The 13,356-nt window shown below is 40.8% G+C and overlaps 1 protein-coding gene across 4 annotated transcripts in view; it reads right to left on the bottom strand.

Annotated features, from left to right (window-relative positions):
- Window positions 1–13,097, bottom strand: part of ltbp4 (latent transforming growth factor beta binding protein 4) — a 41,173-nt gene extending 28,076 nt beyond the window's left edge. For all 4 annotated transcript variants that reach the window (XM_030744025.1, XM_030744026.1, XM_030744027.1 and 1 more), the window contains exons 1-4: window positions 12,687–13,097; window positions 3,034–3,276; window positions 2,096–2,169; window positions 1,184–1,366 (exon numbers count right to left, since the gene is read on the bottom strand). In XM_030744025.1, coding sequence (XP_030599885.1) covers window positions 1,184–1,366; window positions 2,096–2,169; window positions 3,034–3,276; window positions 12,687–12,972 — 786 coding nt within the window. In that variant the 5' untranslated portion in view covers window positions 12,973–13,097. The remainder of the gene's footprint in view (window positions 1–1,183; window positions 1,367–2,095; window positions 2,170–3,033; window positions 3,277–12,686) is intronic.
- Between the last annotated feature and the right edge of the window lie 259 nt (window positions 13,098–13,356).

The following is a 13,356-nucleotide window of genomic DNA, read 5'->3' as shown; positions in this document are numbered from 1 at the left end:
ATGTCCTACCTCAGTCCTCTTCCATTAAGTCCACTTTGGCTCAAAGAGCAGTGGATGGTGCGATCTGACACCGATGGACTTTGACCTTGGAGTTCACCCTGACCTCTTTGGAAGTTGTTCTGGACTCTTTGGTTACCATTCCAATTATCAGTCTCTTCAGTTTCTCATCAGTTTTCCTCTTGAGGTCAAGTCCACGGAGGTTGGCTACAGACCTTAACCTTCTGGATAATTTGTGCTGCTGCAGCTGCAGTCACATGAACATCCAGCTGCTTGAAGACGGTCTTGTAGCCTTTACACTTAACACACTTGTCTGTCTCATATCCTGAGAGAGCTCTCTGCTTAGCTTTCTGTGGTCCGTGTTCACTGTGGTACACACCATGATACCAAACAGCACAGTGATGACTTTCCACCTTTAAACAGGCAGACTGACTGATTACAGGTCAGACGACACCTGTGATGCTAATTACAGGACACACCTTAGTTTAACATGTCCCTGTGGTTCTGAGGGTACCATCATCGTTCATGTCCAGTTTCATTTATTTGTTTTTAAAAATAATTCTGTTGAAATTGAAATGTTGAAATGAAATATCGAAAGTTAACAGAAGGGTACCAACAATTTTGTCAAGATCTGTATCTCCTGTTCTGGTGGTGGATCTTCAGATTATGAGGTCAGTATATATACAAGTATTCCATGTGAGCCAAAAGCTCAGGCTTCAGACTGCTTTAAACAGTCAGTTACAGACCGCCTATTCTACTCTCAGATCTCTGTGATTACATGCCATAGAGAGCAGTTATCCCTAATATGGGTTAATAGTCATGCTGACTTTCCAGTCCACAAGTCACAGAAAAAACAGTCCATGTGGGGTAAAAAGTGTGAAAAGGTTTGTTTTTTGTTTGACGTAACAGAAGCACAGAAATTATCTGAGTGACAGCATTACAATTCACGAACCACAAACACTGGCTGAACTAACTACTGGTCCATGCACGCTAGTCTGTTTACACATATTTGGATCCAATGAGCCACAAAATCTACATTAATGGGGAAAAAAACCTGCTGGTTAATCCCAGGAGCAGTTCGACTTCATCATTCAGAGTTTCTCAAAATTCAAAATTTTGGCAGGAAGTTGTCAGTGACACAAATGGTATACAGTTGTTTCTTGTTCCACGGTATTTTGCCACTCACCTGTCCATCTTTAACCTCTCTGAAGCAGTACTTAAAGCCAGACTGCTGGTTGTAGATGCCGTCCCCCCTCACCGTCTGGGCCTGTACTCCACTAGCAGCAGGAGCCGGAGCACCCGCCGATCCTGAGGAGGAGGAGGAGGAGGAGGAAGAGAGTGTCCGCAGTGTGGGGGGGAGTCCAGACATCTGGAACAAGAAGAGTCAACTTACCTACATGCAAGTGAATACAAAAGACTACAGGCTTGCTCAACGAAAGGGTCAAAAGAAAAAATATGAACTGTTGCTGCTGCTGTTTCTAATCCTGAAAAAATCCTACAAGAAATTTAGATAATATTAAGATGTTTTTTTAATAAAAAAAAAAAAGTCCAAGAAGAATTAATATTAATATAACTGAAAATTATATATTTTAGAAAAAAATGTTAAAAATAAACAAAATACATAAAATATTAAAATAAAATACATAAAAAATAAAAATAAAAGGTTACACAATTTTTAAAAATTACAAAAGTGTTGCAAAAATGTCAAATACCAAATATACATTTTTTTCTGTAACATATAAATGTTAAAAAAATAACTGAAATGTAAATAGACTATTTATAACGTCTAAAAAATATGAACACATATCTAATAAATATAACATTAAAATACATGTGTAAAAAATGCAAAATATATGAACATCTAAAAAATAACCAAATCTTTTAAGACAATTTTTAAAACATCTATAAATGTGAGAGAATATTATTTTAATGCCGACAACTATTAATAAATATTAAGACATTAGGGAAAATATAAAAGCATATTCATACTGTCAAAAAAAAAAATGTAACCATTTGTTTTTGTTTTATTAATAGCTTGAACAAAAAGTTCATCATCACAGTTTAAGCGTCCAGTCAGAGAGACTGTTAATGTTCTCACCTTCACCTGGTGGACCTTCACGCTGGCCTCAGGAGGATGCTGAACTCTGACTTTCACCATGGGCCCACTGGGGGCTGCACACATATGTTAACATTAAAGGATAACAGAAGTGAGATGCCGCTCATAGTAGTAACAAATTCACTATGGAGGACCAATGCTGACAACATGTAACAAATAAATGACCAAATCTGGTAAGAAATTAGTAGAAGGAAGTATGTTAAGGCAGTAAGATGGTTGGTGTCTGTCACAGCAGTAACCCCCAAACCAGATGGTGGACACCAGAGGTGAAGGAAGCCATCAAGCTGAAGACAGCAAAGAAGACCTATAAGCTGTCCAAGCTTGTAGGTCTTCTTTGCAGAGGCCGAGTGTGGCTCTGGTGATACCCTTAAGGATCTGAATGTTGTGTGGCTGACAAGACTGTGCCTTGGGATTGGCAGACTGTCACAGTGGGACCTCCAATTAACAACTTTGTCACATTTTATCAATTAATTAATGGCTTCAACAATCTAGTACAAATTCCATTAATTTTATTTATATTCAGCTGCGTTTTGAGACTTGTATTTATTTATTTTTGTATTTTGGCAGTTTCAGCCTTCCGTACAAATGCAAAGGAGCAGCAGAAGATAATGAAAAAAAAACAACTAAATATACAGCACATATAAGGAAGTAATAATTTAAAAACGTGGATAAAGATACAAATGAAATGCAATAAAGTATCACATTTTGTTAAAAAAAAAAAAAAAACTGTAGATCTAAAAAAATACAATTGCACTGTAAAAATTGAGAAAATTGTCTAAAATATTACAACAAAAAACAGACATCTAACGATGAATTAAAAAAAATAAGACAGCACAATTTTGTTTATTAAAAAAAAAAACACACAAACATACACAGGCACCTCTGGCACCAGTTGGGGTCACAGGTCACAGGTCACTCACCTCCAGCCCTTTCTGGGTCGCGTTCCAGTGGCAGGACAAACTCAGAGTGGGTCACCTCCCCATTGGCTGCCATAGCAGAGAGAACGGGCTTGACGATCTCATTGGTGGAGGAGGCCGAGGCTGCAGGGGAATCTGTGGGGGTGACGGGGATCTGGCAGAACTTTCCGGTGAAGCTTGGTGGGCAGAGGCAGCGATCCTTCTGCAGACAGACTCCCCCATTCTTGCAGAGCAGAGGGCAGAGGACTGCAGGAGGAAACAAGCACTTGTTTATTCAGATCCCTGTTGACTGTTTGCAGAACAGCAGCAGAAGCTAAAATTGAAAAAAGCTCACATGCCAACTCTTCCCAAGCATTGCATTATAAAAATGAAACACCAAAAGCTGCAGTTCCTCTATCGTCCAGCAGAGGCTCCACAGTGAGTCAGTTCCCATGTTAAAACTTTACAGCAGAAATAAACATGTTTGCAGCCTGATACACAAACTGTTCTCGTTTCTGTAGCTAATTTCTCCTTCAACAGTTGTATGGGGGACTGTTTATATAACTTACCCGTTTAAATTGGGTTAAATTTTGCATTATTAGGGGCGTGACCTCTTTGACTGACAGGGGGATGTGACATAGGTGGCTGCTAGCTGTCTGCTAGGCTTCACCTCAGCTAACTGGAGTCCCTGAACTGGACCTCTGGACCGTTTTTGTGCTGTTGGAGCATTTTGGAGCATTTTTAATGCAATTATCTGTCCAGTAATATGAACTAATTTCATATTATCATTTTCTACTTCAGTCTTTATTTAAGTAACCAGAAGAAATCTAATCATTTAATTAATCGAGTTTACTCAGCCTGATTCTCTCTCTTCTACGGGGGTATCATCAGGACTACAACAGAAAAAGCATTTTAGAAGTGCGTGGTGATATACGAGTCTGAAACAAAGCCTGCTTCTATGATGGGATAGCAGTGAAAGCAGACCAGGTGCCACCCACTTCCCACTTCCTGTCTGAGCTCCTGCCTCAGGATGCTGGTGTAAAGTTGCCCAGAGTTCAGCTGCTGTTAATGAAGTTCAGCAATGGTGAGGGGTGTTGCACATATGCACTGCAGTCCTGACCTTACAGAGACCAGACATCAGCTGGTCTTTAACCTGCTGGCTGCCCAGTTTGTATAATGTCTTATTTTTAAACACCTAGATCAAAGTATTTCCCTGTTCGTTCCCACAAAAATACAAAGCACAGCCACCTGCCCATCACTGGCTGACCTTCTGACAAAGTGCTTGCTGAGGATGATTCTCCATTCACAGCTTTACTTCAGGTACCTGACAGTCACTGCTTCATTTGACCAGTTCAGGTTCAAAAACAGGTCAGAAGATGAAGAATAAAATTTAATTTTTAACCCCCCAGGCTTTGCTTAATTTATTCTCTTTCTTTTTTTAAAATGTAAACACTGAATGATAATTTTAAACATATTTACAATATTGAAAATAGAGTTCTTTGAAAAAATTATTTATTCAACATAGCATCTTGTAGCCCAAAAGCAATACCTATTCATTCCACCAGGGGGCTGCAAACCACACTTTGGGAATCAACTCTCTGAAGCACAGATGGCATAAACGATGGCGTAGCTACCCTTACGTGAAGTCTAGTTTTGAAGCTTTGAGCGTTTTCACCGATTACAGCATTTTGATGAGTGAGGGGCAGCTCTCACTCAGTCTGGATAATCCTACTTTCTGACTCTGAAAATGACCAGAATTAAAAAAAAACAAAACAGACTTCCTGTTTTATTCAATATGACCTGAAATGAGTGACTCATAAACCCATCAGGAAAATGTTCAGTGAGGTCAGGGCTGAGGACTGTTTTCCAACAGACTTCGATAGGACCGGACATTTTTGCTGCTGATACTACGTGAAGCTGATAAAACTTGTATTGGAATGTCAATAAAAAGATATATTACTTCCACTGCTGACACTGTGTGTGAGTGTTCATGTCCGCACCCTCTCAGTGCGCATGTAATCCTGTTTGTTGATTTTACCCTATGCTGAGGTTTATTACACACACACACTGAGCTGCTGCGTGTGTGTGCTCCTGTAAACACAGTTATCATGCTGGACATCAAACCACAGATGGACCACATCAACACAAACGCACACTCGGAGAGCTTGGACGATGTTTCTGGGACAACGTTGAGGAAAAACAGAGTGCGCAGGCATGAACGTGGGGGGATCGCACTGATGAACTGATATAAACACTGAACAACAGAGGGAGACAATAAACAGAGAGAAACATGAAAAATTTGTGACATGAACTTTGATTTTTGCCCACCCTTTTCTGATTGGGAACATCTGGAGCAGCACTTGGAGCCTGTGAGGTGTACCTGTACTTCATCCTGTGTCTATATTAAAGTTTTTTAAAAATATGGACGGTAAACAAAGTATTCAGAGTTTTTTAACATTACATTATGTTTACCTAATTATCTGAAACTGAGGCCCACTTAATACAAAATTCTTACACATTAACAGCATTTTTTTTGTATAAACAGATTGTAACAAAATCACTAATCAGCAATGTCACCAAACACAGCTGCAACGCAAACTCCACATAAGGACAAAAACTAACACTGACGTGACTTTTTAGGAGTTCAATGGAGAGGCTAGTTCACATACAACACTGCAGGTTACTTATGGCTCAGTCATACTCGAGCAAAAATTGGATGGTAACCTCCTCAAAATTAGTAAAAATTGGTGGGTTTTTTTGCATTCAGGAACCAATTGCATGTAGTTGCCATGACTAACTGTGAGAGGCAACCTGTTTCCAAACAACTTGAACCATCTGCAATCGCTCTCACAGACTGGTGGAGGTCTGGAAATAATCTAATCTATAAACACATATTGCCAACATGTTGAAATCAATTCGAGTCAGTCTGTGCCAGTGAGCGCAACTCATCTGCAACACGTCTCTTTGCTGTAGGGAACTCAACTCAAATGGTTGCCAACTGGTTGTATTTTCATTAGATTCCGGTTTAAAAGCAAAATTGCTGAGCACTTATGTCACTTTGCAGTTACACTGCCATCCTGGAGCAACTTTTTATAGAGCAATTTATGAATTTCTCTTTCAAATCTATAAGATTCTATCTGGACTCTGAATGTAAGTAGCGGACATACATTTCTGTTTAATGTAAATTCCCGTATATGTGGATAGCAGCTGTCATGGTCCTGGTCCATTGGGCCAGTGTTTTGAGTTCTTTTAGTAAAGTTCTGTTCTTTGTTGTTTTGCTGGTTGTGTTTCTTATTTTTTCCTCACAGTTTAGATCCACAGTTTGTTATTGTTTGGGTGTTCTGTTATTAGTTATTTGTATGTTATTCTGATTTCCCTTTGTTCTGGTCTTCCCCGTGTTTGTGTTACTGTGTCTGTTTTGTCCCCGTGTCTGGGCCCTTTTCTGTGTTCAGTTCCCTTCCCGTTGTTTCCTTGTGTGTGGTGTTTAGGTTCCCTTTCCCGTAGTCTCCCTATGTTTTCCCTTAGTGTCCCTCCCTTGTGTTGTGGTGTCTCTTTGTGTCTGTTTCCCCAGTATGTGTGTAATAGTTTTGCTTCCTCTGTGTTATTTAGTTTCATTTGTTTCACCTGTTGTTCCCGCCACTTGTCCTAATTACCTAGTGTGTGTATTTAAGCCATCAGTTTCTCTGCTCTTTGTTGCGTCATCATCTGAATTTCCCCCAGCTGTGCGTTCCCCTGTTTTATGTTTTTTCCCTTTTCTCCTGGTGATGGGAATTCCGGTTCTTTTTTGAGAGCCGGTTCTTTTGGCTCGGCTCACTACAAATTTGGGCCCAACCCTTCCTGCAACGCAGCCAAACCGTGACAGCAACAGAGTTTTGATTTTTGCACAGGTTATCACACGGGTTATCACCGTATTATCACAAACAGATTGCACGTAGTTGGCAACTTGAGCCCATTCAATCACAAACTGAAAGCTGACTGACTTCATCTTATTGCTGTTTGATCACCATCTTGAGGCACCAAACTCACTTTGGTTGCAGACCTGGTCCCGGTCCTCAAAGCAACCATTTCAAAGGTCACAAGATTGCAAGTTAATTGAACACTGTTGCAATAATGCTGGTAGTGCCACGGCCTCCAAACACTATTTTCTGTAGTGTGAGTCAGTCACTGGTGTCACTAATAATACTGATTTTCTGAAGGTTATTCAAAGAACTTTAAAGTCTATCAAAAAGCACGTATTTCTGCATCTGAGATAGTAAATCTTTTACTAATGGAAACTTCAGTAATGCTATTGGTACATCTGCCCTTCAAGACCAGACGCTTTCTAAAAATGTTTAAATAATGATGTTAATTCAGTAAAAGAAGGAATAAAACACAGGCAGCATGTATGGTTACCTGCCAGAGGTGTTTCAAAGTCTGTGACACATGTGAAGCTAACTGCTAGGCTCTGGTTAGTAAAACATTTTTGGTCAGCTTGTTCTTTTCCTGACCTCCAATCCAAAAGTATTTCACAGGCTGCCAGATATGACTGAGAAAAGCAGCAAATCTTCACATTTGAGATGCTAGTAGCCAATTGATTTTGCCAGCTCTTTGAGCTTAGGTTAACCTTGGATTTACTGAAATAAGTGTGATTAAAAGTAGCTGAATAACCTGCCAGCCCCTCCCATGGATGCGCAGACATCTATCACTGGGTTCCTGTGATATGTTAGAAAAACCTAAAAACATTCTCAGGCATATTTTCTCCTCTTTGTTGCTTTCTGTTTTGGTTGCCCAGTTACAGCCCAGTTCCTGTAATAGACTTAAATTACCAGAACCCACAGGGAATATGGTGTCCCCCACCTCGCTCTGAAATGTTAATCCTGTCCAAATGGTATCGACATCCATGCTAGCAGCTCTGAGAAGTTGCTCTGAAATGTTAATATTTAGTTTATATAGTACAATTTTTATTTCCCTGTTAGTGTGTTTTGACAGAGAACAGTGTTTCCCATGATTTTCTTTACATCCATGTGCTTCTCTGTTTTGGTTGTTACTCTGTATGTAAAGTGAGAGAAGCTGATGGGGGGAACAGCTGTTTGTACAAGGGGATTAACCTCTGACCCTATGATGTCACCACCTCCTCCCTTGTCCTCTGCGGTGTTTGTGTATGTTTGTGTGTGTTGCTGTCCAGTCTTACCTCACTGCTTGTTTAAACATTCACACATCACCAGCAAAATATCCTGGGCACATGTGTGTGTGTGTGTGTGTGTGTGTGTGTGTGTGTGTGTGTGTGTGTGTATTTGTATTACTGATGTTGTGGGGACAACGAGCTGTAGTCAACAGTGAGGACTTGACAGCTTTGTGAGGACAAAAAGCAAATCCCCTGATATAAAGCATTACATTATTTGATAAAGACTTGTTGGATTCAGGTTAGGTCTCCAAGACACTAATGTAAGTCACTGTGATGTCCTCTGAAATGACACAAGGATGTGAGATGGGGCTATTGTAATCATAAATGAAAGCCATATGTCAGTGGTCTTTCTCCTCCCTCGGCCCCTCTGGTTCCTCTCCTTTTCTCCAGTCAAGTTCCCATCCAGATGTAGCACTGGTTACAGAAATATGCAGAAAACCAGCAAACATACATCTGTCTTCATCAACATAAACATTTGATGTCACAAGTTCTTCAAACCATCAGTGAGGGGTAAAAAATAACAAAACAAAACAAAAAACAAACAAACCTGGAAACCCTTTTCTAAACAAAGGATTTAAAAGCTTTTAAAGCATAAAACAGAGGTAGGCATAGCTGTATATCTGCTGGTGTATCCCCTTCCCTGCTGTGTAGAGGAGAATTTATGGTTTACTGACCTACAAACAGCCACAGACAGCTATCACTGTCAAGGTTTACTGCAAACAGACTACTGCTCCCTGAGTTTAGTGCTTAAGACAGCACCTCTTTCTAAGAAATGTATTCTGGTAAAAAAAAATAATAATAATTTTTTTTAAATTGTCAGGGAAAAAAATATCTCATACTTTTCTGGTCCCCACTGCCAACTCATAGAAAGAAACCAAAAAAGAAAAAAAGTAAAATCAGGAGCTAAACAAGAGTAAACACTGGAGAAGCTTTCCACCCCCTGGAGACAGCTCTTTTAGAGTAAAGGAATAAACAGTGATGTTGAACTTTAAATGTTTCTTCTGGATGGGTAAGATTAAAAGCTGGTGATGCTAATGTTAGCCAATAGCTTACTGAGAGAGCTGTCAATAAACAGGCTCCTGCTCCCTCCCTTCATTTTGTGTTGGAGTTTTAGTCTGTTTGGTTTAAGCATCTCATACGTTGGGTACCTGACTCTTGGGATCCAGCACTGGCAATTGGTAAATCACAGATCCAAGTCGATACATTATACTATTGTTAAACAGACATCAGCCTAGTGTTTATGACCCTTCAGAACTATTTCATACTAGTGGTCCCTTTAAAGCAGAGCATCTTGCCAAAGAGCTATACGAGCCAAACACGCACATCCAGCAGTTAAAGGGGTGCAGGAACAAGGACGATAGCAATAGAAAAAGACAGTCTGCACACTGGAACGCTCCTGGGAAAAAAATTACATTTAATTGCCCTCAAAGTAAAGTAACGTTTCGGGCACCCATGCCCTTCTTCTTCATCTTGCCAAAGAGATCATAAAATAAGCAGGCCAAGCACAGACTGGAAAATACACAAGCATGAATTTGTCCTCCCCAGGTTTTCTGATGGAGTGCAACCCTTACTCCCACCAGCACTGACTCCCAGAAAGAAGCCACACTTGGTTTCAAAGATGAGAACAACAGAGTGAACACTGTTTAACTTTCTACTGCTGAACTCATAATGGTTACATTGATAAAATCAGAGCCGATGATGCTAAAGTTATCGATGTAAAACAGCCTAAAAAGCGAGCTAAAAGGCTAATATTACTGACAGTGCTAATATTTTTGCTAAGCTAGTCTTTTGTTACGACTGAAGACAATCACTGTATGAGATTAGCTTAATTAATGCCTCAAAACTTACTACTATATAAATACTGCATTATCTCTTTCCATACTACAGTGTCAGCATCAGCTAAAAATGCTGCCCCCAGTGGTGAAAGTTTTAATTAAAGCTGGTGAACATGGTAGATACCTGGTTAGCAGTAGCTTCAGTCTCTGAGGGGTTTAACTCCTTCCACACAAACAGAGTTAACAGTAACAAAATCACCTTTGATAGAACTGGAAACATTAAATATAATCAAACAGAATAAATCTGAAATTCACCATTTCTGGGGATTAAGTGGGTGGGTCAGTTCATCCATTCTGATTGGTTCTAGGGATGTAGAGGCTTTTGCTGGCATTTTGAGGCTTTTGACAACACATGGATAATTCAGACCAGGCAGAGACGGTATTTAGTGGGCTATGACCAGAAATGATTTGATTGGCGTGAGGTATGTGTGGAAAGGATTCCGTAATCATTGTTATCTCATTTATGACGGAGTTGGCGTTTGGCGAGGGTCAACATTTTATTTAAATTTATACTTCTTTACTTCACTGTATTTATTTTGATTCCAGATGAGTTTTTACCTTATTTGGATGTTTCTTTTGTGAAGTCTGGGATGAATTAAGTATGTCTCATCTGAATGTGAATCTGACGTCCAGTTCAAAGCCTTTTCTGTGGAGTCTGTCAGAGCTTTTCTGATTAAAGCAGATAAAATGTGAACCACAGTAACTGAGATTCAGTTATAGCCGGGAACAATGTAATGAGTGATTGGTGATGAGATAAACTGTTGGTGTGTGATTCGAGCCACAAATTAAATTTGAATCAAACAGCTCTCGGCCCTGTGTGCTTCCTGTGAGGGTCCTCAGCCTTCTGACAGCTCCCACTTGCTGCCAGCAGGAATGATTAACACTTGCTGACCCGGGATCAGATCAGACTACACAGCTATTCTCTGGCTAGGCTTCAGCCTCCGAGCTCTGCCAACCATCAAAGAACTGCAGGTCACATGACTCAGCTGGAGCCGCTTCACACATGTATCCTCATTCAGTGTGTAAAGATCAAATGTTCAGCGCAGGAGTTATTATCTCTGACAAGCTGGAATTCGCTCGACCTCATTCTCTATAAATTCTGGTGTAAATCTCAGGTTTGAGCCTCTCATGTTACCTCAGATTCAAGTCCAAGAGTCAAACATACGACTTTAGCAAAAGTAAATCTAGGCAAAGATCATCTGACAACACTTACCCTGATTCATAAGGTATTTCCAGAATCCTCAAACAAAGAAAAAAAAACTGCATTAAGATAAAACGTTCCTCGCTGTTTTGGGGCAACGCAATACAAGAATGGACGATACTCCCAGCAGTGCTGGACTCAGCTGGGGTAGAAGAATTTAGCAGGCCCAGTTCCAAAACCGGCAGTTCCTCTGCAGTCCAGCAGAGGCTGCAGTGAGTCAGTCCCAATAAACTTCTATGTTAAACTTTACAGCAGAAATAAACATGTTTACAGCCCGATACAGAAACTGAATGCTTTTATAACTCACCTGTTTAACTTGGATTAAGGATTCAAGTTTGCGTTATTAGGGGCATGGCCTCTCTGACTGACAGGCGGATAGTGACACAGGAGGCTATAGCTGCTAGCTGTCTGCTAGGCTTCACCTCAGCTAACTGGAGTCCCTGAACTGGACCTCAACAGCTCAAAAACTACAGCCTGTTTTACCTCTGTGTTTAGGAATTATAGATATTTTTACACATAGTTCCAACATCCTTGATTCTGAGAAATCCTGAGTATGGCTGTTTAAGCCTGCATTAAACTGAAGGCAGTATAGTTGCTGGGAGCTGCAGGTCTGCAGCCATGTTTAGGTGGGTCATAGTAAAAGAGTCCTGTCACTGTTTTTTAATGTTGTTTTATGTTGTATCGGTGTATGCAGTAAAGTGTGCTGAAGAAGCAGTTTAATTCATTGCTGTTTTTGGCTGTAGATGAGCATCCTAAAGTCGGGGGTGGGGGGGATGAATGGCACAAGTAAACTAATGCTGCGTTAAGTTTGATTCAAACAAATGAGACTAAAATGACTGGTTTGTGTTTGTTCCATGAGTAGCTGATAAGCTATGTTTGAATATCTTTTAGCAGAATCTGCATTTACAGGATTTTTCGGGACATTTGGAAAGTTGCCACTTTGAATAAGAACTTACCTGGTTAAAGTACAGAAAAACACGGCATAATTACCAAAAAGATTCATTTGTACTTCAGGGACATGAAGGAGAAAACTTTGTGACGCGATAGTTTCACTAATTGTCCTGAGAATGCGTTACAAATAAACATTGCGCTGACTCATAGCACCATCTTGTGGTCTATATTGGCATTACATCAAAGCCAGCTGGCCCCTAGCTCAAATTCAGTTGAAATCTCTTCAACACAATGCACGGATGCTGTGGACATGAAGTCATATCTGCCGTTTCTTCACATCCTGTTGATAGCTGAGTTCACACTGAAAGCTTCAAAGCTATTTATGAGCAGGAATTTACATTTAAAGCACTTTTAAGAAAAGCTGAACTTTGCAGCAAAAACCTGCATGTGTGCATTATTTGCTGCATGTGAACACCTAGTTGGCAATTAACCCATTTCCACTGCTTGCTCTGTCAGAGTTATTTTTGCACATGCAGGCCTTTGAAACTCCTTCAGCTGCACAGGAAAAGTACAATCTTAGACTTACAGACTCTGAAGCCCGGACCATGGGAGCCATCTCTTCTTCCTCCTCCTTCGCCGCTGCTGTACACCGTCGTCACGTTGCCTCTCTCACAGTAGTTGATACATCGGTCCTGGCTGCAGCGCACCTTGCAGATGGTCGGCGTGAACATCACCTGGATCGTCTCTACTCCTCCTCCTCCTCCTCTTGCTCCTCCTCCTCCTCCTGTCTGTCCATCAGCTGGCAGAAGAGAAGTGAAGAAGATAAAGGAGCAGGACAGTGACAGGAAACAGCAGAGTCGCAGCTGCAGCATGTCGGGTGATTGGAGTCAGAGTTTCTGAGTGTGCTGCATTGCCAAAAAACTCCCAAACCTCGCCACTCTGACTCTGCCCCACTTTCTCACTCTGTGGTGGAGTGAAAACGAGTGTCGCAGGAAAAAAGGAGGGAAGGAAGGAAGAAGAAAACAACCAGACGTTTCCCCCCTCCCCTTTCTCAGTTCGGTTTTTCCCTAAACACTCCTGAGTGAGAGTGAGCGAGCTCCAGAGAGAGAGAGAGCGAGGGGGCAGAGAGATAATTGAAAGCAGTGTGCAGGACTGGGCTCAGATCCAAACAAAATGTTTAGCGGGGATCTGGTCCATCAGTCCACACTGAAAGAGCAAGTATTACTGTATCAATCTCTCTCTCCCCTCTTCACTTC

The sequence above is a fragment of the Archocentrus centrarchus genome, chromosome 13, assembly GCF_007364275.1.
Source record: "Archocentrus centrarchus isolate MPI-CPG fArcCen1 chromosome 13, fArcCen1, whole genome shotgun sequence".
Classification (NCBI taxonomy): Eukaryota; Metazoa; Chordata; class Actinopteri; order Cichliformes; family Cichlidae; genus Archocentrus; species Archocentrus centrarchus.
Note: the sequence above shows the minus strand (reverse complement) of the source record. Positions and strands in the feature narration are given on the sequence as shown.